This window comes from Bufo bufo, chromosome 2, assembly GCF_905171765.1.
Source record: "Bufo bufo chromosome 2, aBufBuf1.1, whole genome shotgun sequence".
In the NCBI taxonomy this organism is placed as follows: domain Eukaryota; kingdom Metazoa; phylum Chordata; class Amphibia; order Anura; family Bufonidae; genus Bufo; species Bufo bufo.
In genome coordinates this window covers 637,655,059-637,679,828 of record NC_053390.1, presented here as the reverse complement: position 1 = coordinate 637,679,828, position 24,770 = coordinate 637,655,059, and the positions used below count along the sequence as shown (strand labels likewise).

The 24,770-nt window shown below is 40.9% G+C and overlaps 1 protein-coding gene across 6 annotated transcripts in view; it reads left to right on the top strand.

Moving 5' to 3' along the window:
- INPP4B (inositol polyphosphate-4-phosphatase type II B) overlaps window positions 1-24,770 on the top strand; it is a 698,485-nt gene that overhangs the window by 650,582 nt on the left and 23,133 nt on the right. For all 6 annotated transcript variants that reach the window (XR_005776353.1, XM_040418490.1, XM_040418489.1 and 3 more), the window contains 2 exons: window positions 3,223-3,335; window positions 13,613-13,767. Coding sequence is in view for 5 of the 6 variants with exons in the window: in XM_040418490.1 (XP_040274424.1) it covers window positions 3,223-3,335; window positions 13,613-13,767 (268 nt within the window). In the remaining variant the exon portion in view is untranslated. The remainder of the gene's footprint in view (window positions 1-3,222; window positions 3,336-13,612; window positions 13,768-24,770) is intronic.

The window sequence follows — 24,770 nt, the reverse complement described above, 5'->3', positions numbered from 1 at the left end:
TTCTGCATGGGGACGAACTATGGCAATAGCAATCCCTCATCCTCGTACTGTAGAGGTGATCACTGCATGTAAATGTAGCGAGCAGCCGACTGTTGGGAAGGAACGGTTCATTCCCGACAATCAGACGCTCAGTCGGCCCGTGTAAATCCAGCTTAAGGGTCTAATTTTGTCTGAACTTTCTTTGGTGTGGCTTCATTGCAATTTCTGAGTCAGTCTTTTCACATTCCAACTACAAAAAATCAAGGCAGTCAAGGAAAGGACACGTGAGAAAGTTTGGAGGCCAATATGCTTTTGGACCAAAATAAAAAAAAAATTGTTTTTTGTCTCTTGGCATTCTCTCTGCCTTAACGTTTTGTTTTTAAGGCTATGAAGCTATTGCAGGGTTTGTTTTTAGTGGTCTGTTTTGTTTTTGTTTTTTTAGAAATTTTAGAAATCATTTTTGGTAAATATATGATAGTTTTATTTATATACTTTTTTAGTTTTGTGCAATGCATAAAACAGCAATTACACAAATGTTTTTATGTTTTATTGCGTTCATCATTAAAATTAATAGAGGGCATAGCTCTCTAGTTAACACGTTTAGTCCCAGCAGAGAGAGGTTAGAAAGGAAATACAATGCAAAGTTTTTAAGCATTGGGATAGATTCACACATCTGTTTTTGTATTGTTTTCTTTTTACACAGTTTTAACAGCAGTGCTCAGATGTTACTTTAAAGTCTATAGTGAAATATATAAAATACTACATACAAAGCATTATAGTTTGTAGAAAAAGGAAGAAAGAGAGAATTTGTACCGATAGGGTTATAGTTTGTGTCAGTTCTGTGACATTTTTGGGTAATGGCATTGGGTATGTTTTTTTTGTTTTCTTTTGAATAAGCTTCTTTGAAGGATTTAAAAAAAGCTGCTCTATGTTTATATGGCTGATGTGGTGACATAGCTGTAAACCTCATTTGACTGCTGCAGCCAGTCACTGGCCTCAGTAGTATAGTTTCCCCCTTGGGACATCCTGCCATCTGTTCACCCTATAAGCCAGAATAAAGAGCTTATTCGGCATTTTCCTGAGTTTCATAGTATGCCATTCGTATGGATACCTGGTGTAATGCTGCACCTTTTAAAAGGAATATGATGTCATGTATTGCCAGACGCAACTTTCTCCGGTGGTTGGTTTGTTAGGTTTGATAGCCGGGCTGGATTGTGAGTACATCTTTGTGAGACATCCCCTTTATTAGAACACATGGGAAACTCTAAAAGTTTCTGTTTAAATTAAGTTTCCCCTAAACTAAATGGCACCAAAATCATTCCTTTCTGTACCAAAACATAAAATTCTTCAAAGAATGGTATTCAGATTCACAAAATGCTATTCTCTCTCAAAATAGTGTTCTTGGTGCTTGTCATGACAAAGAGGTATTATGTGTGCCAGGTGATGTTAGCCTTAAAAGGTTTGTCTTCAATTTTCAATACTGGGCACCTGCCAAATTGTCCACATACTGGTAATTCATTAAAATCTATGATGTGTCACAGTATGACATTTTGACAGTGTACACAAAGGTTATTAAAGACTATATTCACCTGCTGGGCAATTTTTTATATTTTTATTGCAGTTTAGTCATTATGGGCTAAAAATCATTTTTTCAGTTGGTCTTTATTAAAAATATTGAGCTGTTCTGTCATAAAGGGTTAACTATTTTTCTAGCTGTGTGAATCCTACTTTTAGTTGTGCCAGTCATCTAAAAAAACCTTATCTAAATTACTAAAAGATCATAAACAGTTATTTAAAAAAAAAGTTGTGTAGTGATTTATATTGATGACCTATCCTCAGGATAGGTTATCAATATCTGATCGACGGGGGGTCCAACACCCGGCACCCCAGCCGATCAACTGTTTGAAGAGGAGGCGACACTCCATGTGAGCACCGCATCCTGTTCATTACACTGCACTTCGTCTCGGAAGAGTGTAATGATGAGTACTCCCTCCACTTGAATGGAGCCAGTACTTTTAATTAGACTATACCGCTGATTCACAGGAGACAACACATAGTTTAATGACTAGGAAATGGCGCTCCCATGGGGTCCTGCTTCCTTGTCAAACAGCTGATCGGCGGCAGTGCTGGGTGTCGGACCATCACCAATCAGATATTGATGACCTATCCTGAGGATAGATCATCAATTTAAATTGCTGCACAACCTATTTAAGCCACATTCATATGAGTAAGAATTTTTTTTAGCTATACTGAGTATTTATAAGGTCAGAGATAAGAGGTCGTCAGCTGAGCTGCCTAATGGAACAGAGTGAAACTTCAGATACTTATACTCCAGGCTGCACAAAGACAGTTGGTAAATTTTTTTTATAAAGATCTATTGAAAAAATTATTTTTGACTCAAAGTGAGTACAATGCAATAATAAAGATAAGGGGATACAAGATAGGGGATATCTATTAGATTGGTGGGGGTCCTATTTTTGGGACCTCCACCAATGACTAGATTAGGACCTCCTATTCCGTGGAACCCCCCAAAATTAATGGAGTGGCCGGTCAGGCATGCGTGCCACCGTTCTATTTATTTCTATGGGAGTTCCAGACCCCCTGGGCGCTGTACTCAGCTATCTCCAGCGGGAAAACGTTACATAATTGGAATACCTCTTTTAGTGTTTTAGACACTTTTTGCGCCTTACTAAAAAGTCTGTGTTGGTGATGCATTAAATATAGCACACCATGTACCAACATGATACATTTCTGATATCTTCTTACTGCCTGTATAAGTTTAAGCTATCTAAATTTTAGACAACATTAGTAAATCTGTCCTAGTGTGTATACAGGTGAAACTCGTACAATTAGAATATCGTGCAAAGTTCATTTATTTCAGTATTGCAACTTAAAAGGTGAAACTAATATATGAGATAGACTCATTACATGCAGAGCGAGAGATTTCAAGCCTTTATTTGTTATAATTTGGATGATTATGGCTTACAGCTTATGAAACCCCAAAGTCTCAATTTTGAGGTACCCTTTGCTCAGGGCTATGGATTAATTAGCTGACTAGAGTGTGACACTTTGAGAATAGAATAGAATATTGCGTTAGGGAAATAAATGAACTTTCGCACAATATTCCAATTTTTCGAGCTCCACCTGTATATTGTTCAGAAAAATCTGTGATAACAGTGATGAATTACAGCTTGTGGTGCAGGTACTAAGTTTGTGACTTGTATCTCCACTTATTATTCCTAGGTCCACAGCTGTTCCAGGAACAAGTTGATCTAAAGGAGCTCCTTGAAAACCTTCACCAAAACACTCATGCCAAAAAAAGGAAGAATGTAGAAATCATGTGGATTGCGGCTACTGTAAGTTTCGGATCAACAGATTCAGAGCTATGTCAGGGGTGACAAATATATGACTTTCTCCTTGTAACTAGTTCAGATTGTTGGTAAGGCAGTACAATGCGTTATCTAAAACTAATATATGTATGCAGTTATTGCAGTACAATGCGGTAATTTAAACTGGTATATCAATGAAATGATTGCAGTACAGTGCATTCACTAAAAGTGAAGGGTATTCTGACATAATAAAATGTCTGGAATAAAGCTGCTACCCGTATATTAATGTAGTTTTTGCAGTACAATGGGTTCACTAAGTGTGCATGGTATCTTGATGTAATACAATGTGTGGAATAAAACTGGTATATTAATGCCGTTACTGCAGTACAATGGGCCAGATTTATCATGACTCTGACAGCTCACTCCACTTTCACATATGGCTAAAGTCAGTTTTAGCCAAGTCAGATTTATGATCGGCCCTTTAAGACTGTAATAAATGTGGTTTGACGGTAGCAGTTTATCCGTCAGTAAGCAGCTTTACAAAAGTCGCACATCTTTACGAAAAAGTTGCACGTTTTTATGAAAAAGTCGCATGTTCTATTAAAAAGTCTCATAAGATAAGCATGGTCCTCACTGGAGTGAAATTGCGACTTTTTTGCGACTTTTTTGCGACTTTTTAAATAGTCCCAATAGTAAATCTGTCTAGAGATTCATTTACATAAGAAGACACGCCCACTTTCAGAAAACTGGCGAGCATAGTGCAGAGCAGAAAAAAGTCGCAAATTTGTGCGCAGTTTTAGCGTTTGGGACTTTTTTGGGGACTTTTTCACTCCATTATTCTGACCTGAGCTAATGATAAATCTGGCCCAATGTGTTTACTAAAACTGCTCAGTATTTTGACGCAATGCAATGTGTGCAATAAAACTGCTATATTAATGCAGTTATTGCAGTACAATGCAACATGCTCATATTGATAGTTCTGTTTTACATCGCTTGTCTCATTTACCACACTATTTTATGTCATTTTGTATAAACATTTGCCTTTTCATGCCTGATGAAGAGACCTAAATAGTCCCAAAACTGCTATTTGTTATCATTAAAAACCACAAAAAAGTATCCACTACTGAGAACTCATCATTTTATCGCCTCTATCTAACTTTAGTCTGTTTCTTTGCCTGGAATTAGTTCACTTGAGTTGAGGCTATGGCTACAAGGGCTATTTTTGTTCTTTCTGCCGTTCTACTGCAATTTTTGAGAGTTTTTTTTTAAAACTTTTTAGAAGAACATCACTAATTGTAGTAAAAATTCAGCAAAAGCTATGCTAAAACATAATGTTTAGATTCATCAAAACTAGTGTAAAGAAAAACTAGCTTAGTTACCTATAGCAACCAATCAAATACCACCTCTTATTTTTCCAGAGCTCTTTTGGAAGATAAAAAGTGGAATCTGATTGGTTGCTATGGAAAACTAAGCCAGTTTTCCTTTACACCAGTTTTTAAAAATCTCCCCCCATTGTGTGAAGGCAGCTGTTAAATTACCCTTTAGCATACTTAAAAGCCCCATTTGTTTCATATGGTGGCGTGATTACACTGATTTAGGAATCTCAATATTTCTTTTTTTTTCCGAATCTGCTTAAGTTGTTTTTTTTTTACATTTAAACATGACCTTTGTGTCATTTTGTATATTAGGAAAGTGTATTTTTATTTGAACAGAGCGAATTCTTTGCCCAGATAACCCTAAAACTGCAGCAGAATGGAGATTTGTTTAATATGTTCTGGAGCTCAGGCGTGAAATTTTGATAATTGTAGTTAGATTTGCTGCCGCATTAAGGAATACTGAAATGATTCTAATTGCATTTTCAAGACTGAACTATAAAGCAATCTCCAATAAATTGACTGTGCTGACTGCACTAATGACCTGGAAACATTGTTTTACATCAATAATTCTCAAAAATATTAACATAGTGTACTTAATGGTGACATTTTCTGTGTCCCTTCTCCTTATGCGGGAAATGTATTATCAGCTAAGTACATAGGCCTGTTACACTGCTTCATTTACACATTTCTCTGCTCAGATTTTTCTTTGCTGTTCTGTCACTTGACCTAATAGGCCTTACTTTTAATGCTAGAATTAGCTCATGACTGATGACTGTGTGCATCGCCATGTTAGCTCACACTCTCGGTATATGTACAGATCAGTAGTAAGAGCATGTGCTGCCAGCTTGTCCTGGTGATATTTAACGCTCGTCATTGCAGACCCCTCTATACATAATTAGCGCATTATAAATGCAACAGATGGAGCCTGTGCCACAGATGTGCTACATATTTTGCCTGAGTGGGTACATAACAGGATGCCAGAGTTATAACTGCCATGGTAGGTGGAGGTCCTGTATATTGCTTTGGAACCCTGGAGCTTCATGCTATGCCTCTGCAGCAAAATTTTACTTAAAGGGCTTTCCTCAAAATCTCATGGATGGTTCAGTCTACCCTATCTGTGAAATCATAGATTTTCTAAATACCATACAGTATATTAGTTTTCAAGCATTTGGCATTTCTGAGTATTCACCCCCCTAAATAACGAATTGGCCAGCAGTCTTTATTCCATGTTGCTATTGGACTAGGGTTGTTGCGGGTATCGAAATTTCGATACCCAATCGATACTTTTGTCCCGGTATCGATACGATACCGGGATTTCCGTTTTTTCGATACTGGGCTGCGCTTCTGCGCAGTCTAGTATCTCTGAACATGAGCGCGCTGCTATCGGCGCGCTCATGTTCTCTCTCAGCAGCACGGGGAGAAGGAAGCTGTCCTCCCTCCCCCTGTGCTGCTGCCGCTGCCACCAATGAGAAGAGAGGGGCGGAGGAGGGGCGGCAATGAGAAGAGAGGGGCGGAGGAGGGGCGGCAATGAGAAGAGAGGGGCGGAGGAGGGGCGGCAATGAGAAGAGAGGGGGTGGAGGAGGGGCGGCAATGAGAAGAGAGGGGCGGAGGAGGGGCGGCAATGAGAAGGGAGGGGCGGGCGCACTGCGCCCCCAATGATAGGATTACTATCGGAGCGATGGGAGGAGACATCAGCTTCACTAGTGGGCGTTCCTTTTCCCTGCGCTGCGATTGGACAGCGCTACAGCCAGGGAGAAGGAACGCCCACTAGTGAAGCTGATGTCTCCTCCCATCGCTCCGATAGTAATCAGCTCAGCAGCATGTGGAGCAGGAGAGGAGACAGTAATGGGGCACTGCGGGCGAACGGAGCGGCGCCCAGGACTAAATGGTGAGTGCTGAGACATCGCTGGGCGCCGCTCTGTGTGGCCTAATAGTGAAAGTCTGGACTCATATACAGTAGTCAGTCTTTAACACATACAGGAGGCGGGTGCCGGCAGCAGAATCGCATTGCCGGCACCCTGCCCCTGACAGGGAGCTGCGATCAGCGGCAGTTAACTGCCGCTGATCTGCTAGTACCCGCCTCCTGTATAAAGGGGTAAAATCATTGGTGGTGCAGTGTGCCCCCCCCCCTCAATCCCCCCATCCCATTAAAATCATTGGTGGCACAGTGCGCCGGCCCCTCTCAACCCTCCAGTATTAAAATCATTGGTGGCAGTGGCCACAGGGACCTCTCCACTCCCCCTCATTGGTGGTGCAGTGGCAGCTTCTGATCGGACCCCCAGCTGTGTAAGCCTGGGGCTCCGATCGGTTACCATGGCAGCCAGGAAGCCCTGGTTGCCATGGTAACATCCCTGATGCTGTGTGCACAAAGCACAGAGCAGCAGGGACAGTGTGGAGTCCTATTCACCCTGATAGAGATCTATCAGGGTGAATAGGAAAAGGGATGAAAGATCCCAGGTTCTAGCCCCTAAGGGGGGAAATAGTTATTAAATAAAAAGTGAAAAAAAAAAAAACACTAAAATATGAAGTATAAATCACCCTCCTTTTCCCAATTTCACATATAAAATATATAAATAAACATATTACATCGCCACGTCAGAAAAGTCCAAACTATTAAAATATAAAAAAAAAATCTAGGTGGTGAATGCCGGAACAGAAAAAATAAAATAAAAACTGCGCGATTCGCCATTTTTAAAAATGAGGAATGCACGTGGCTTTTTTTGTTTATTTTTTTCGCGTGGTATCGAATGGTATCGAGTATCGCAATACTTTTTCATGGTATCGAAACCGAATCAAAAATTTGGTATCGCAACAACTCTATATTGGACACATCCTCCATTAGTTCTGATGAGCTGGTAGACCATGTGCAGTTCTTCCAGCCTTTCTTCATATGTTATGCATTGTCTGTACCTGAGGAGGGAGACCACGCGTACAGATTCTGCCTACTCGATGTCCAGGACAAGTATGCGCTGAGGACAACATTTTGTCTCTCTGCTCTACAGATGTCCCCTGCATGTATTCTATTTTACTGATCTGCAGCTGTCATGTACACAAGAAAATCTACAAGAACCACCTTTGAACACAGGACAAATAAGAGGAGATGCAGGGACCTTTTTGGAACCATAATTTCCCAGAAACAAGTTGAGGCTGTGTCTTATCAGGACCACCCTTTTCCGCTCCATGAATGGGATATCAGTGCGGAAAATACTGTATATCTAGGGAAAGATTGGCCACGTGGGAGTATTTTTTTCAAATGTTATAACTGTTGTGGACTTTTGAAAAACAAAAATTCTGAGACCTCTCCCCTTTAAATGGGCATCTCCAGCGAGCCCCTGAGGAGTCGGTGTAGAGGATGGGAGTGGTTGTGACCCTGTTACGTCTCACCTCAGGCTGTCGCTCCCTAGGGTCCGGTGCAGTGACCTTGTTACCTTCTTTCTTTTCTGTCCTCTTCTCAGTAGCAGCGAAGAACATACTGCCTGACAGCCCCACTATGGTAAAGAATGGTAAAATCAGTTTGCAGCGGACAGTCCTTGCAAATTTCCATACCAGGCTTCCTACTTAATGGAATAAATAAATAAATGAATTTAGGTGGAGATTCTCCAAGGTTTCTAATTTCTTAGCACATGATTAAATTTGTTGGTTTATAATACTGCAGAATATCCATATCTTTGGAACTCATCACTAATATTCCATGATGGGTTGTTTTCACTGCTATTAGTATCGTTTTTAGTACAGTTTCTTCGTACATCCCTCAGTACCCACTATACAGTATACATAATGTGGCCTTGTATTGGAACCTTTCATTAACATTCAAGTAGCTTCCTCGTAATTGATGTTAACTGTCCAGCAATTTCCTCATTATGATTAAGTCGTGTTCCTAAATACACTGGCTGCTTTGTGCTAATCTTATGGTGATATTGTACCTGCTCTGATGTAATTCCTGAAGATTAAATTAAATAGTCTAGCAATGAATAAACTAAACTCCTTAAGACCCTTTCAGGGTGAATGCCTGCAGAGGTTGTTTCTTTATCCAGTCACAGCTTTCCAAGAAAGTCGCCCACTCTCTATTGGTAATGCCCCCACACTTCAACTTATAGAAAGGCTACTGCAAAATGTTCTATCCAATTTACAGCTCATGTAGGCTTTTATATATGCCATTATTCTGGCCAGGCTGCTCCACTGAAATCGAATTTACACACGATGAGGATCTTAATGACATTGTATGACTGAATGTGGTAATGACATAGTGTCTATATCGCAATATACAATAAAGATCAGACTAAGACTAAAAGAAATTTTACTATGAGACCCCAATCAAAATCTGCCTATTAAAGGCACTTGACTCATCCTGATACTGCACGGCAGACTTTGTTGGTTGATATTGTAGTCTATGATTCTTCAGAATCTAAATAACGTTAGTACATTTTAGACAGATTGCCAACCTTTTTTTAAATGGTTTGTATAAAAGGGAATTTGTCACCAGAAAATGATCTTTTGTTTAAATGTTTTTATGTTAAATATATTTTTAAAGAATTTTTGGTGTTATTTTTTATTTTCCATGTCATATTGTCATGTATATTTTAAAAAACAAGCACAAGATTCTGCAATTTTTGTGCTGGCTATTAAGCCTAATAAGTAGCATCATTTGGTCTGTATAGATCACCTTACTGCATGTTTATGCTTATCATTACAGGCAGGATTACAGTGACAGATATCCCCTATTATAAGGATGATACAGGATCCACCATTCACAATAGTTGACATTACAGCTTATCAGCTCCCTCTCGACCTCTGCACAAGTCACCGAGCATGCCTAGAAAACTCTCCCATAGAAGAAAATAAGGTCCCCTCCAGATCATTGTGTCTATGGCCCATGGTGGCTGCTGTAAAGCGTATCTCTAAATGCTGTTAGCCACAGTTTAGGGAAGACAGACACCCCATATTCAGGAAATAAAAAAAAAATTCAATCTACAATCATAAAATCAAAACAGATTAGAAACAAAGGATATGTGTATTTGGTTTTAACTGTCAGAAAAAAAAATTGGTTCATTTACTTTAACTTTGTTTAACTTCTGTTTCTTTGTCACTTTTTAAATATTTCCAATCCGTATTTCTTCTAGTAAAGGGGTGTTGGTTTTGAAGTGACTTTAAATGCCCCAACACATTCAACGGTGTAGATTTGTTTTACTGCCACCACAAAGGCGCTCCACATTTTTTAAGAGATGTCTTCACCTCATAGAACCAACACTGCACCGGCACCACTTCTTTGCAGCAGCATTAGCCTTTAATAGCAATCCACAATTGCCCGGACAGCCACATAGCCTTTCCACACTGCTCGCCTCCAAAATCAGTTGCAAACATTCATCTTCCGTAGAATACATAAAGCAGCCCTCACCCGTATTGTTTAAATGGCTTTACTCAATCCACGCCAGGAAGGGCAAAAAATCCTTGTTTTTTTGTAGTGTTGCATGGATTGAATAAAGCAGTCCAAACAGGACCGGTAAGTGCTGCTTTATGTATTTTATTAAGAGATATGTTTGCTTCTTCATAAATTTGCCACATTTTACTCCTGCGCATTCAGATTAAAACTGGTATATGAAACACCTCACATAGTAACCAGAAACTGCCTTGTGGTGCTGTCCGCCTGACATCTGCAAATTAGTTTCTCTCTGAAACTTGAGTTCCGTGGGCAGCTCCACGTGTAGTTTCTGGCATCTGTGTTTGACTAAATGCTGTTTAAACCTTGCATGGAAAATGCAGCTAGTTCCAGCAATAACACACTACGGGTGGCTTGTTTCCATGTGTTTCTTTGCCAGGATTCAGATGATAAAGCTTGTGGTGTCTATACGCCGTACAATATTTTTCTATATGGTAGCTGTTAGAGATGAGCAAATCGATTTGTCTCATCAGCAGGGCTTCTTCACCTGTGCGGGCCATCCCCGCAAGTGAAGAAGCGACCACCTTCCGCAGGATTGACTAGGTCAGCCCGGCCCTAACAATTTCATGCCTGTGCTTCGATTAACAGAGCAAGGGCACAAGCTCTGCTTTGGCTATGTAGCAGTGTCTGCGCAGGCGTGAGCGTCGAAGCAGAACCTGTACCCTTGCTCTGCTAATTGGAGCAGCGGAGCAGGTAGAAAGTTGTCAGAGCTGGACTAAATTTTCGGCATTGTCAGTCTTGCAGCAGATGACAGCCCCCATAGATGAAGAAGCCCTGCTGATGAGATAAATCAATTTGATCTCATCTCTAATATGTATGCATATGTTGGGTATGTTTTTTGTATTTGTGTACAGTACAGACCAAAAGTTTGGACACACCTTCTCATTCAAAGAGTTTTCTTTATTTTCATGACTATGACTGAAAATTGTAGATTCACACTGAAGGCATCAAAACTATGAATTAACACATGTGGAATTATATACATAACAAACAAGTGTGAAACTGAAAATATGTCATATTCTAGGTTCTTCAAAGTAGCCACCTTTTGCTTTGATTACTGCTTTGCACACTCTTGGCATTCTCTTGATGAGCTTCAAGAGATAGTCCCCTGAAATGGTTTTCACTTCACAGGTGTGCCCTGTCAGGTTTAATAAGTGGGATTTCTTGCCTTATAAATGGCGTTGGGACCATCAGTTGCGTTGAGGAGAAGTCAGGTGGATACACAGCTGATAGTCCTACAGAATAGACTGTTAGAATTGGTATTATGGCAAGGAAAAAGCAGCTAAGTAAAGAAAAACGAGTGGCCATCATTACTTTAAGAAATGAAGGTCAGTCAGTCAGCCGAAAAATTGGGAAAACTTTGAAAGTAAGGGCTATTTGACCATAAAGGAGAGTGACGGGGTGCTGCGCCAGATGACCTGGCCTCCACAGTCACCGGACCTGAACCCAATCAAGATGGTTTGGGGTGAGCTGGACCGCAGAGTGAAGGCAAAAGGGCCAACAAGTGCTAAGCATCTCTGGGAACTCCTTCAAGACTGTTGGAAGACCATTTCAGGGGACTACCTCTTGAAGCTGATCAAGAGAATGCCAAGAGCGTGCAAAGCAGTAATCAAAGCAAAAGGTGGCTACTTTGAAGAACCTAGAATATGACATATTTTCAGTTGTTTCACACTTGTTTGTTATGTATATAATTCCACATGTGTTAATTCATAGTTTTGATGCCTTCATAGTCATGAAAATAAAGAAAATTCTTTGAATGAGAAGGTGTGTCCAAACTTTTGGTCTGTACTGTATATGTTGTCCATGTTTTGTATTAATAGGGATCTGTATTACAGTATTATTTTAGTGTATACTGGTATTATTTGGGTACGCTTTTGTACTTGTATTTTAGCTTAGTATAGAAGGATTTTTAATTATTTTATGACCATTTTTATTTTTAGTACTGAGGCTTATTTGAAGGGTGTTCTAAATACCAGCCAACCCACTTCTGCGCCAAACCCCCTTTTGATGGAACAAAAAATCCCAGCAGCTGTGTCTTTGCAAATAGCTTTCTTTATTTCATTTCAAGTTCCAGAAAGTGTCCTATAACCAGGACGCGTTTCGGCGTACAAGCCTTTCTCAACAGGTACATCCAACAATAAATCACAAGCTATATATGTAACAAGTACCGCCGTGTCCGTATAGCTTGTGATTTATTGTTGGATGTACCTGTTGAGAAAGGCTTGTACGCTGAAACGCGTCCTGGTTATAGGACACTTTCTGGAACTTGAAATGAAATAAAGAAACCTATTTGCAAAGACACAGCTGCTGGGATTTGTTGTTCCATTGTTCTTTGGAGGTTGCTCCTCTCCCGTGCAGCGTGCAATTTGGAGCGAGTGCTGGCCGGTTTCCTCTTTGATTGAAACCCCCTTTTGACGCAGTGCAGGCTGCCTCTCTTTACCAGCTACATTTTACATTAGCAGGTTCCTTATTACTATTTACACCTAGCAACATTCTGGATCCTGCTGATACCTGGCAAAATGGTGGAAAATACAACACAAGCTTAAATAATCACTGCTAGAACAAAATATATGTTCCATTTTTAGCTATGATAACATGATTTTTCAATTCTATGCTTTTAACTTACAGAGGAAAAACACAGATTCACCATGAACCTTGACAATTGCTGGCTGAGTCTTTGCAATGATACTACAACGCACAATACTAATCTTTTTTTCAATATTTTTATAAGCAAATGATGGCTTTTTACATACATTTCTAGAGCCCTTTTAAGTTCTGATGGTATACTGATTCCCCCGAGGAGACAGAAAGATAGTTTCCATGGTAATGTTAGTGTATCTTCCCTTCCAATATCATGCCTACCTATGACATACACAGAGTACAGATTTTTAGCTTCTGTCCTTTTGAAGCTGTGCAGAGCCCTTCCTTTTGATGTGTGGTCATCTAAGAGCTTAAAGTCTACAGAAAAAAGAATAATGAAGAATGGAGATCAGCAGTGCATGACATAAGGTCTCCTCATACATAGACAACTTAGGAAAAAGTCTTCTCAGAGCAGTGGTACTGAGAATGTTTTACCACAGACACTTAATACAATGTATTAAAAGGATCCTCCAGGCAAAACTGAAGCACTGTGTTATGTATGTTGCTGAATGTAAAGGAACAGAGCATGACACAGGAATCTCAAGAAAACCAAGGAGATCCCTGTGTCCTGCTCCTTCCACTAGACTTATGCAATGTTTTGGTTTTACTTCAAGTGTCCCTTTAAACATCAAGCAAATTGAAGTAACTACGTTGTATGCCTACATTCACAATGATGTTTCATTACTAAATGGCATAATTATTTAAAATCCAGACTTCAGCTTGCAGCTTAGTCTAGTGATTTTTATGCGTCTGCAGTACATATCTTTGTCTAAGGGCTTAGAACTTGTGTTGGCCTACAGATGCCATCCGTGGGTTATTTCACGTTTAAAATTTTATACTTGTATCTTTAGATTTGCCGAAAGATGAATGGGGTTCGATTTACCTGTTGCAAAAGTGCCAAGGACCGGACTTCTATGTCAGTCACTTTGGAGCAGTGCTCTATCTTAAGAGATGAACATGACCTCCACAAAGACTTCTACATCCGGGCTCTTGACTGCATGAGAAGGTGTGTATGGATCCTTGTCTGGTATAGAAGCCCTGTTGCATGTCTGTGAAAATTAATGTACACTAATGAGCAAATTCTGCTCAAATCTATAGCAGTTCAATTTGATGTGATATGTATATGATGTGATGCAGGGCATTGAAGAACCAACAGATATTGCCACACTAAGATTCCAGAATCCAATCTAAAGTTGGGTTGCATGTCAAAACAGTTATGTAATAGTTAATGATTTCTATACAGTAGAAATTTATTTTGGTCCAAATTGATTTTGCCTAAATTAATAGTGCTCCAATTGTCCTGAAAACTGCTTGCAACAGTTTTTTTTTATAAATACAGACTTAAAGGGGTTATCTCATCTGAGACAATGGGGGCATATCGTTAGGACCCTCCGTCTTCATCTTCACTGCCCTGTTTCTCTCACTAGTATACTTAATTTTAAATGTAAAATGGCTGCCACAGTGAATCGCTGAATTACTGTGATATTTGTGACGAATCTGCTTTGTTCATCCCTAATTTCAATCCAACTGGTTCTGACACAATCTGTTGGGGCCCATCAAAGATGTCATGACTGTTTTATATGTAATATTTCAGAAGGAAAAAGCAGGATAGATCGGGGTGCTGTTCCTCAGAAGTTAAAACACAGTGATTTTTTTGTTATAAGCATTTACATAAAACCCTTGTGTAATGCATTTTGAAGGTGCTTCCCCTTAGACAAAACCTGACTGTTTTTTGTTTATTCATTGTATGCACTTATATAGCGCTAGTATATTCTGCAGCACTTTAGAGACAATAGCATCACACTGTCCCCATTGGGGCTCACAATCTAAAGTGTTTTACATGTGTATGCAAGTTTCACCCATAAATGATCTAATCACAAGGGTGTTCGCTGCTTAAAACCCCCCAGCAGTCAGCTATAATCCGCAGGGGAACTGGGCAACAAGTGTAATATTTCTGCATTCTCACCACTTTAATACATTGACATACTGTAAATGCTTTTCATAGCTGCTCTCTAAATTTAATCACAAAGAGAAGTGAATATGAAAATACACTATTAGTATCTATTCTTCATAAGTTTCCTTTACTGTATAATGCAGTAATTTTCACCCTTCATAGCATGCAACCTAATGTCTTCATAGTTGTGGCAATTATCTCCAAGCTTTAGCACTCCGACTGTTGCAAAACTACATCTCCCAGCTACCATTAGACAGTTGTTTTTTTACAACAGGTGGAGACTACTGCCGTGGGGAGCAGATCTTCAGAAGATCAATGTGGAGAAATTGAATGTTGCATTATCTCCTTGGTGGCACCAATGTCGTCTACTGGACATTAGTCTACTACATAGTGCATTCGGAAATTCTTAAGACCCTTTTACTTTTTTCACATTTTAAGTTGCATTTAAAAAAAAAAATAATAATCAATCCCCATCATTTTTCACTCAGTCCTCCTTAATGATAAAGTAAAAATAGAATTTTTATAAATGTTTACACGTATATTAAAAAATAAAAATAAAAATTGCATTGGACATGAGTTTTTAATGGTACATCTCTGTCCATATAAGGTCTCACAGCTGACAATGCATATCAAAGCAAAAACCAAACCAAAAGGAGGAAAGAACTGCCTGTAGAGCTCAAAGACATGATCATCTGGAGGCACAGACCTAGAGAAGTGTACTAAAAATGTCTGCTGCACTGAAACATCCAAAGAGCACAGTGGCCTCCATATTTCTTAAATGGAAGAAATTTAGGGAAAAAAACTGAATTCTTCCTAGAGCTAGCCACCCCTCCAAACAAAGTAATTGGGCCTTTGTAAGAGAGGTGACCAAAAGCCCAATGGTCACTCTGGTGAGCTCCAAAGAGCCTCTGTGCATATGGAAGAAACTTAGAATTGGTCAGCCATCACTGCAGCATTCCATCAATCTGGGCGTTTACTGTGGAGAGGCTTCTTCTGGCCACTCTACCATAAAGACACATGAAAGTTTGCACAAAACACCTAAAGGATTCACAGACTGTGCGAAATACGATTCTCTAGGTCTGATGAAAACAAGATTGAACTTCTTGGCCTCAATTCTAAGCATCATGTTTGGAGGAATCCAGGCACTGTCCAAAACCATCTCAACAGTGAAGTACTGTATAGTAGTGGGTGGAAGCATCATGCTGTGGTTTTTTTTTCAGCGGCTGGGACAGGGAGACTGGTCAGAGTTGAGGGAAACCTGAATGAAGCAAAGTACAGAAATATTTTTAATGATAACCTGATCCAAAGTGCTCTGGACCTCAAACTGGACTGAAGGTTCACCTTCTAACGAGATAATAACCCTAAGCACTCAGCCAAGACAATACAGGGGTGGCTTACAAACAACTCTATAAATGTCCTTGAGTGGCCTAGCCAGGGCCCTGGCTTAAAGAGGACCTTTCATCTGAATCAAGTAAGTAAACTGAATATACATACATGGAGAGCGGCGCCCAGGGATCCCCCTGCACTTACTATTATCCCCGGGCGCCGCTCCGTTCTCCGGTTATAGGCTCCGGTAAAGTCACAGTTAGGCTCCACCCATTGGAGCCTGCCGCGGTCTCCTTCTCCTATGCTGTAGCGCTGGCCAATCGCAGCGCTCAGCTCTTAGCCATGCTATGAGCTGAGCGCTGCGATTGGCCAGCGCTACAACATAGGAGAAAGAGACGCCGGCAGGCTCAAATGGGTGGAGCCTAACTGTGACTTTACCGGAGCCTATATTCGGAGAACGGAGCGGCGCCCGGGGATAACAGTAAGTGCAGGGGGATCCCTGGGCGCCGCTCTCCATGTATGTATATTCAGTTTACTTACTTGATTCAGATGAAAGGTCCTCTTTAAACCCAATCAAACATCTCTGGAGAGACTTGAAAATGCCTGTCCACCGCCAGTCCACTTCCAGCCTGACAGAGCTTGAGAGGATCTGCAGCGAAGAATGTCAAAAAAATCCCCAAATCCAGTTGTGCAAACCTTGTGGCATCATACCCAAGAAGACTGGAGGCTGTAATCGCTGCCAAAGTTCCTTCAACTAAGTATTAAGTAAAGGGTCTGAATACTGTACTTATGTCAATGCAATATTTTAGTTTTTCAATAGATTAGTAAAGATTTCAAACATTGTTTTCACTTTCTCATTATGGGGTAATGAGTGCAGAATGATAGAGAAAGTTTAGATGTTTTTATTTTATTATTTTAGCACAAGGCGGGAACATAAAATCTAAAAAAAAGTTAAAGGGTCTGAAGATTATCCGAATGCACTGTGCTGCCTTTTAATGTGTTCCAAATCAAATCCAGCACAACTCATTATTGAATGTATTAGCTTCTTTTATTTAATTCCTTTAATAGCTAACCTTTCTCCGGAACACCAAGTTCTCTATTGATGTACACTTGAACCCAGTTATAAAGCTACCTAATGACTCTTCATAAATAAGCCTGTCTTCTAGCAGCATTTAATAAGATGCTCCCTGGGTTTCTTGACAATTGAAGAGTTTTAACTTTTAGGTATGATTTGAATGCATAAGTTAGTTGCTCTTGCAAGTCACGAAATGCTGTCGTGTTGCACATATAATAAAAAAAAAATCATTTGTTAGGTCTTGTAGGGGAAATAATGATCTGTACTGTGAACCTCAGCAGGGATGTAGATCAATATAATTATTTTAAAAAAATGCCACAAATTACTGATAAAATGGAACAGCAATTTCTGCTACCTAAGCATAAGAGAGCAGTAGGGATAAATGTTGCTTGCAGCGTGCTGATGTACTTACACATCACACCATGAAGTAGCTGCCAACAGGGAAACTGGCCAGAATCCTGATTTCCGTCTTGTTAGTACAAAAACTCTTAAACCTCAGAAGACCATCTTTCTAAGGTATTGAACTCAATACAGTGGAGGTGCAGTCATGTCGACCTAAGCAAACCTTCTATTGCTCCTGTATTATATTTTATTGATTTATTTTATACCATTATTACATGAATGTTCAAATCTAGCAATATTTAACACAGCCATTATCAATCTAACTTGTCTGACTTGTACTAACCCAAATTATTATTATTCAGCACATAATATTCATGTGTCGTTACATACAGTAATAAGCAAACTCACTGTAATGTCAGATCGCAGCTTAGACTATAAACCATAAAAATCACAGAAGTGAAGTTTTCCATAAAACACAGCAATATCAAAAATTTCTCTCATGAGGCCCAATGCTGATGGGTCTTGTCTATACTTTGTAACCAGCTCCAGTGGTGTAATAAGGAACTGAACTTATGTTTGTTGATCCTCACAGTGATGTATCATGCAATGCTATGGACAAATTGTCATGGCTGCAGGGATACTGACAGTGGGATGTCTGCCTGGTTCTTGTGCACTAAAAATTTACAGGAAAAATTTTGGAAGAGCAATTTCTTTTGGAAAACATATGATAGTGTAACCCAAGGCAAATTTTTATAATCCGTAAAATGCAGTTTCTAGGGTCACGTCATAAAACAAAGCCGTTAACTGGTTACTCTGCAGTCTGCACATTATAGGTCTTTACATCAGGAATAGGCGCTATATGCCGCACCTTTTTCCTTTCAGCACTACTGTTTTTTATGACAATGTGTGTTCATCCAAGATAGACCAAAATGTCCAAAGTAAAGTGTCACTGCACTGAAGTATTCCCTACCTAACGAATGCTTTACACATCTACTTAATTTGTACTTTTTGAGCTCATTTTACATGTAATTAATAAAAGAAAAATTATTTTGCATGGTTGTCTGGTTTGACGATTTTGATGACCTATCTGCAGGATAGGTCATTATCAATATAAGATCGGTGGGGTCCCACTCCAGGCTTCCCGGTGCTGTGATGCTCATGCAAGCCTTATGAACCTCTTTACCTGTAGGAGGCTACTTTGTAGCAGTAGTGCAGTGTAATTCAGGTGAATGGGAGAGGCATCTGTAATGAACCATAGCCTCAGCTGATCGGCAGGGGTGCTGGAAGCCCAAACCTCACAGATCTGACATTGATGACCTATCCTAAGGATAGGTAATCAATATCATGGAACCAGACAACCATTTTAAATCAGAAAACATAACAAATCAGCTAAAACAGAACAGAAAGATTTTAGTAGTACCCATATTATGTGTACAGTGCATGCAAGAGGAGGAGAGAATTTGCAGCCTGTGAACAGAGGCTTCAGCCAATAGCTGCAGAACTTTTACTTACAGTATGGGAAAAAAGGAGCATCATTTTGGCATAATTTTGTGAACAGCCCAGTAACATGCAGTCATTTTATTATTGTGTTACAGACCTACAGCAGTAAAAAAAATCTGAAGAATTAACAGCCCTGTTATGTTATGTGATCTTTGTGGCTCAATTTTACTGTCAAAATTTTGCTCCAAGTTTCACTTCAAAGGAAGTGTTAGAACTGTTTGTGTTTGGGAGAGATATTGCCCGATACACTGATAAATTTGGCTCACAAATCTAGCCTAATATTTTAGATGATTATGCAGTTGCAAAGATACAGAAAAAGACTCCATGCCCATTATCTAGGTATCCAGAATTTTATTTTCAAGACGATATAAGACGATACCATCTAAATTTTGAATTGTGCCTTACTGAACCCCTTTCAGTAGAATTGTGTGGTTCGTGATTTTGTTCAGAAAGTATTACACACTTTTTTCTTTTTCTTTTTTCTTTTAACAAAAAGACAGTGGTGCTATGCTGAATGATGAAGATGTTCCCGTCAGTTCCCCTGTGTGTCTGAAACTTTTACTTTTGAATCCAAATTGTGTTAGAAGTGAAATGAAATACTCAAAGGGCATATATTTATTATCCTTTAAAACTGGCCCTTAATCTTTCGCCTTAACTTTTTATAGATCCGCTGACAGATTATTTCCTCCCAGGTAAAGCATGTAAAATGTGTGCCAGCTTGATGTGTAGCCGCCATAAGAAATGAAATGTAATACCTAGCCAACCATCACCCAGTACTAAATTTCTTAATGGAAGTATGTGTGTGTGTTAAGAAGCCAGATAGGTATATTTTTCAAATCTGTCAGATATGGTATCATCAGAATTCCATTTCCTATTAGTCATCTAAAATATCCCTGAAATTAAAAATAAGTTGCTTGTTTATAATTTAAGTGCATTTTGATCATATGCTGTATGAAGCAGTGAATGTAATCAGTATTACATATTCATCTATCTGAAAAAGTCCACATTTTCTTCGTATAACGTATTCCAGATTTGTTACCCTATATATACACTATACATGTGCATGTCTAAATGTAAGCCGTATTATTAGCATCACATGTTATACACATCAGTTATATATGAAGCTTTAAATGATCATCATGCAATGAATGCATCTATATGCAGAGACCTATGTAGAATTAGCCTTTCTACTGTCTAAGGTGAATAGTGACATAGCGCCCCTCACCTTCAGCACACTGGTTGCAGAAAAGGAACAACCACAGCCAGCAAAGAAAAAAACAATAGAACTTTTATGTTCACATGTTGCGGACTCCATTTAGAGATGGGAAAATGCTTGCTCAGCCTTACATGGACTGTCAAGGATAGGCATGCGCTCTCTCGCACTGACAACTAAAAAGGACCTGTAACCTCTCCTGACATATCTGCTTTATTAACAATTCTGGAGCATCTATTCTTATGTCTCTATGCTGTGCCATTCCTATATTTTTTCCAGCTTGAAGTTATGAATGAATTGCTAGTAGTCTGCAATGAAGGTCCAGATGGGTGTTACCAGTTGGGTAGGATCCCAGGAGAGTCTAATACTGCAAGAGAAAGGGGGTCAGTCAGCACATCCCAATGCGCAGGTGCACGTCATCATGGCTTGAAACACAAAGAAAAAAAGACAATGCTACAGCACTCTGCAAACCAAATAAAGTACAATAATGCCATAGTTATAGAAAATATTCTGGTGCTAATGCTACGCTTATTTTGTAAATTTGAGATTCTTGGCAAATACATTTTGTACAAAATTATTTGGGCCCGTCTGCTGGTGTCAAGGTGATCTCTATATAATACAGGAACCAGAATATTTTCTATGACTATGGCATTATTGTACTTTATTTGTGTTTGCAGAGTGCTGTGCAGAGTGCATTGTCTTATACTGGCAGCACTGATAGGATAACGTCACACTGTGTAGGGATACGCCCATACATTTTAATGGTCATGTCAAAATGGTCAAAACAGATGTATGACTGGCCCCATTGACATGTATGGGTCTTTGTGCTTTTTGTTGTTAAAACAGATGGAAAATATGTTTGTGAGAATAAGGCTATGCTTGTGTAAATCCCCCTATTCTCCATTCTAATACCTTTCTGTAGAAAAACCAACCAATGGATGCAGAACCATTCTAGACCTGACTGTGTTACATTGTTATAGAGGTCCTTCAGCCCTTTAATTGTACAAGCTTTTAATCCAGAAATGTAATACAACTGGAACTCTACACTCTGTGAATATTCCTATAGGCATGGCTGCCATATTTGCTGTCCCATACACTCAGGACAGATTGCAGCCTGAGGCATGCAGCTCAGTGTGCCTCATGGACAGTGAACCTCTGCCTACACTTCCTATGTACTGTATATCTTTAGTAGCAATTGTATATATCTAATCGTACTATTTGTATATGTATATATGTGAATCAGAACAAGCAGTAAACAATTTATACCCAACATCTCAACAGCAGACACAGGTTTGTGCCTTTTAAAGAGGACCTTTCACTAGTTTAAAAACTAAAAACTAACTATATCAGTGGGCAGAGCGGCGCCCAGGGGTCCCCTTGCACTTACTAGTATGTCTGGGCGCCGCTCCGCTCGCCCGGTATAGGCTCTGGTGTCTGCAGCTCCCTCTGTTGTACGGGGCAGAGTTTTTGTATTATGGTTTTCCCTTGCTGCAGCGCTGGCCAATCGTAGCGCACAGCTCATAGCCTGGGAGTCCCAAACTGAAAACACCACTGAAATGGTTCGGGAACAGCATGGGGACTATGTCTGGATGCATCTTGGACTCCCAGGTCACTGCTGGGAACGATGTTGTCCGAGTAGTACGCCACTTTACAGACTGACAATAATACACACCAAACCGAAGATAAAATCGATTTTAGAGGAAAAATTGTTAGGAAACAATCTTTCATGTATATGTACTTGTATATAAAGTGCAAGTGCAAGGAAGAAACACTCCGATACAATCTGTATATCACATAAGAAAGGGACTCATTCACATTGTGGTACAATTGTTCAGGTAGTGGGACTCTTACACTCATAAAGCCTATGCACTAAGGGAAAGGGCTGCCAAGAATTACAAAGAACCGACACTTCAATACACCCTTTATTATACATAAAAGAGGGCATCATACACACCCTTGAAAGATTATGATTGATGGCCTGTTTGTGACACTCAAAAACATTAGGAGCAAGGGCCTGCTGCTGAGCTGACCATCTAAAAAATTCTGTGGGCGAGGGCCTGCTGCTGAGCTGACCATCTAAAAAAATTTGTGGGCGAGTGCCTGCGGCCGAGCTGACCATCTAAAACATTTTGTGGGTGAGGGCCTGCTGCTGAGCTGACCATCTAAAACATTTTGTGGGCGAGGGCCTGCTGCTGAGCTGACCATCTAAAACATTTTGTGGGCGAGGGCCTGCTGCTGAGCTGACCCTCTAAAGCATTATGGTTGAGGGCCTGCTGCCGAGCATACCATCTAAACATTGTGGGCGAGGGCCTGCTGCCGAGCTTTCAATCTAAAAAAAATTGTGGGCGAGGGCCTGTTGCCGAGCTGACCATCTAAAGCATTTTGTGGGTGAGGGCCTGCTGCCGAGCTGACCATCTAAAACATTTTGTGGGTGAGGGCCTGCTGCTGAGCTGACCATCTAAAACATTTTGTGGCAAGGACCTGCTGCTGAGCTGACCATCTAAAACATTTTGTGGATGAGGGCCTGCTGCTGAGCTGACCCTCTAAAACATTATAGTTGAGGGCCTGCTGCTGAGCTGACCCTCTAAAGCATTATGGTTGAGGGCCTGCTGCTGAGCTTACCATCTAAACAATTTTGTGGGCGAGGGCCTGCTGGCGAGCTGACCATCTAAAAAATGTTGTGGGCGAGGGCCTGCTGCTGAGCTGACCCTCTAAAACATTATGGTTGAGGGCCTGCTGGTGACCCTCAAAAACATGGGTGAGGGCCTGCTGGTGGCCCTCTAAAACATTATGGGTGAGGGCCCGCTGCTCAGCTGACCCTTTAAAACATTAGGAGCGAGGGCAGCCTAATAAGCATGTTGATATGATGGAGGAGGAGGAGGACGAGAAAAGGGAGATTGAACCATATACCTTTTTTTGTGGTGGAAGGGGTGCATGGGAATGCAGTGTATTCCATACACCATAAAAGCCACATTTAAAGTGCCTTTATGTTCAGCCGCTTTCTTCTGGTGGAGTAGAGAAGTCAGGGGCAATCCAGTTCTTGTTCATTTTTATAAGAGTCAACCGGTCAGCATTTTCAGTTGACAGGCGGATACGCTTATCAGTTATTATGCCCCCAGCAGCACTAAATACATGCTCTGACAAAACGCTGGCGGTGGGGCAAGCCAGCACTTCCAAGGTGTAGAGCGCCAGTTCATGCCACGTGTCCAGCTTGGACACCCAATAGTTGTAAGGCGCACAGGGATAACTGAGGACGCTGACACAATCTGCTACGTACTCCTTCACCATCTTCCAAAATGTTTCCCTCCTTGTCACACTAGGCCACGCATCAGGTTGAGGGTGCTGGCCAGATGTCATAAAACTGTCCCAGGCCTTGGAGAGTGTTGCCCTGCCTCTGTTGGAACTGATGTGTGTTCCCCTCGTCTCCCCTCCTTGGTTGGCCAAGGAACTACGTACTCTGTAGCCAGCGTTGTCAGCTGGAAATTTTTGGAGCAATTTTTCCACAAGGACCTTCTGGTAGTGCACCATTTTGCTCGTCATCTCCACCACAGGAATGAGAGATGAGAAGTTCACTTTGTAGCGGGGGTCGAGAAGGGTGAACAACCAGTACAAAGCAAGGGTCACGGGAAATGCAGCCTAACATAAAGTCAGCCATGTGTGCCAACAGACAAAGCTTCGCTGTCCTCATCAGGAGGATAACTCTTAGTCTCTTCATCCTCTTCCTCCTCTTCTACCCATCCACGCTGAACAGATGGAATAAAACTTCCATGGGTACTACCATCTGTAGCGGAGGCAACCGTCTCCAGCTCCTCCTCTTCATCATCCAATTTGCGCTGAGAAGACGAACTGAGGGTGGTCTGGCTATCACCCTGTGTACTTTTTTTCCCCATTTCCACCTCTTCCACATGCAAAGCGTCCGCCTTAATTGTGAGCAGCGAGCGTTTGAGTAGATACAGAAGTGGGATGGTTACGCTGATAATGGCGTTATCGCCGCTCACCATCTGTGTTGATTTCTCAAAGTTCCGTAAAACCTCACAGAAGTCAGACATCAATGCCCACTCATCGCTTGTGAAGAGCGGAAGCTGACTGGAACGGCGACAACCATGTTGCAGCTGGTATTCGACTACTGCCCTCTGCTGATCACAAAGCCTGGCCAACATGTGGAACATGGAGTTCCAGTGCATGCTCATGTCGCACAACAGTCGGTGAGCTGGCAACTGCAAGCGCTGCTGCAGCATTGCCAGACCGGCGGAAGCTGTCGATGACTTGCAGAAATGGGCACACATGCGGTGCACCTTCACCAGTAGCTCAGGAAAATTGGGGTAGGTTTTGAGAAACCGCTGAACCACTAGGTTGAACACGTGGTCTAGTCATGGTACGTGTGTGAGCTTTCCGAGCTCCAACGCTGCCACCAAGTTACGGCCATTATCAGACACAACCATTCCTGGTTGTAGGTTGAGTGGCGAGAGCCACAGCTCAGTCTGGTCCCTTATCCCCAGCCACAGCTCTGTGGCGGTGTGCTGTTTGTCATCTAAGCAGATCAGTTTAAGCATGGCCTGTTGCCGCTTCCCCACTGCAGTGCTACACTGCTTCCAGCTA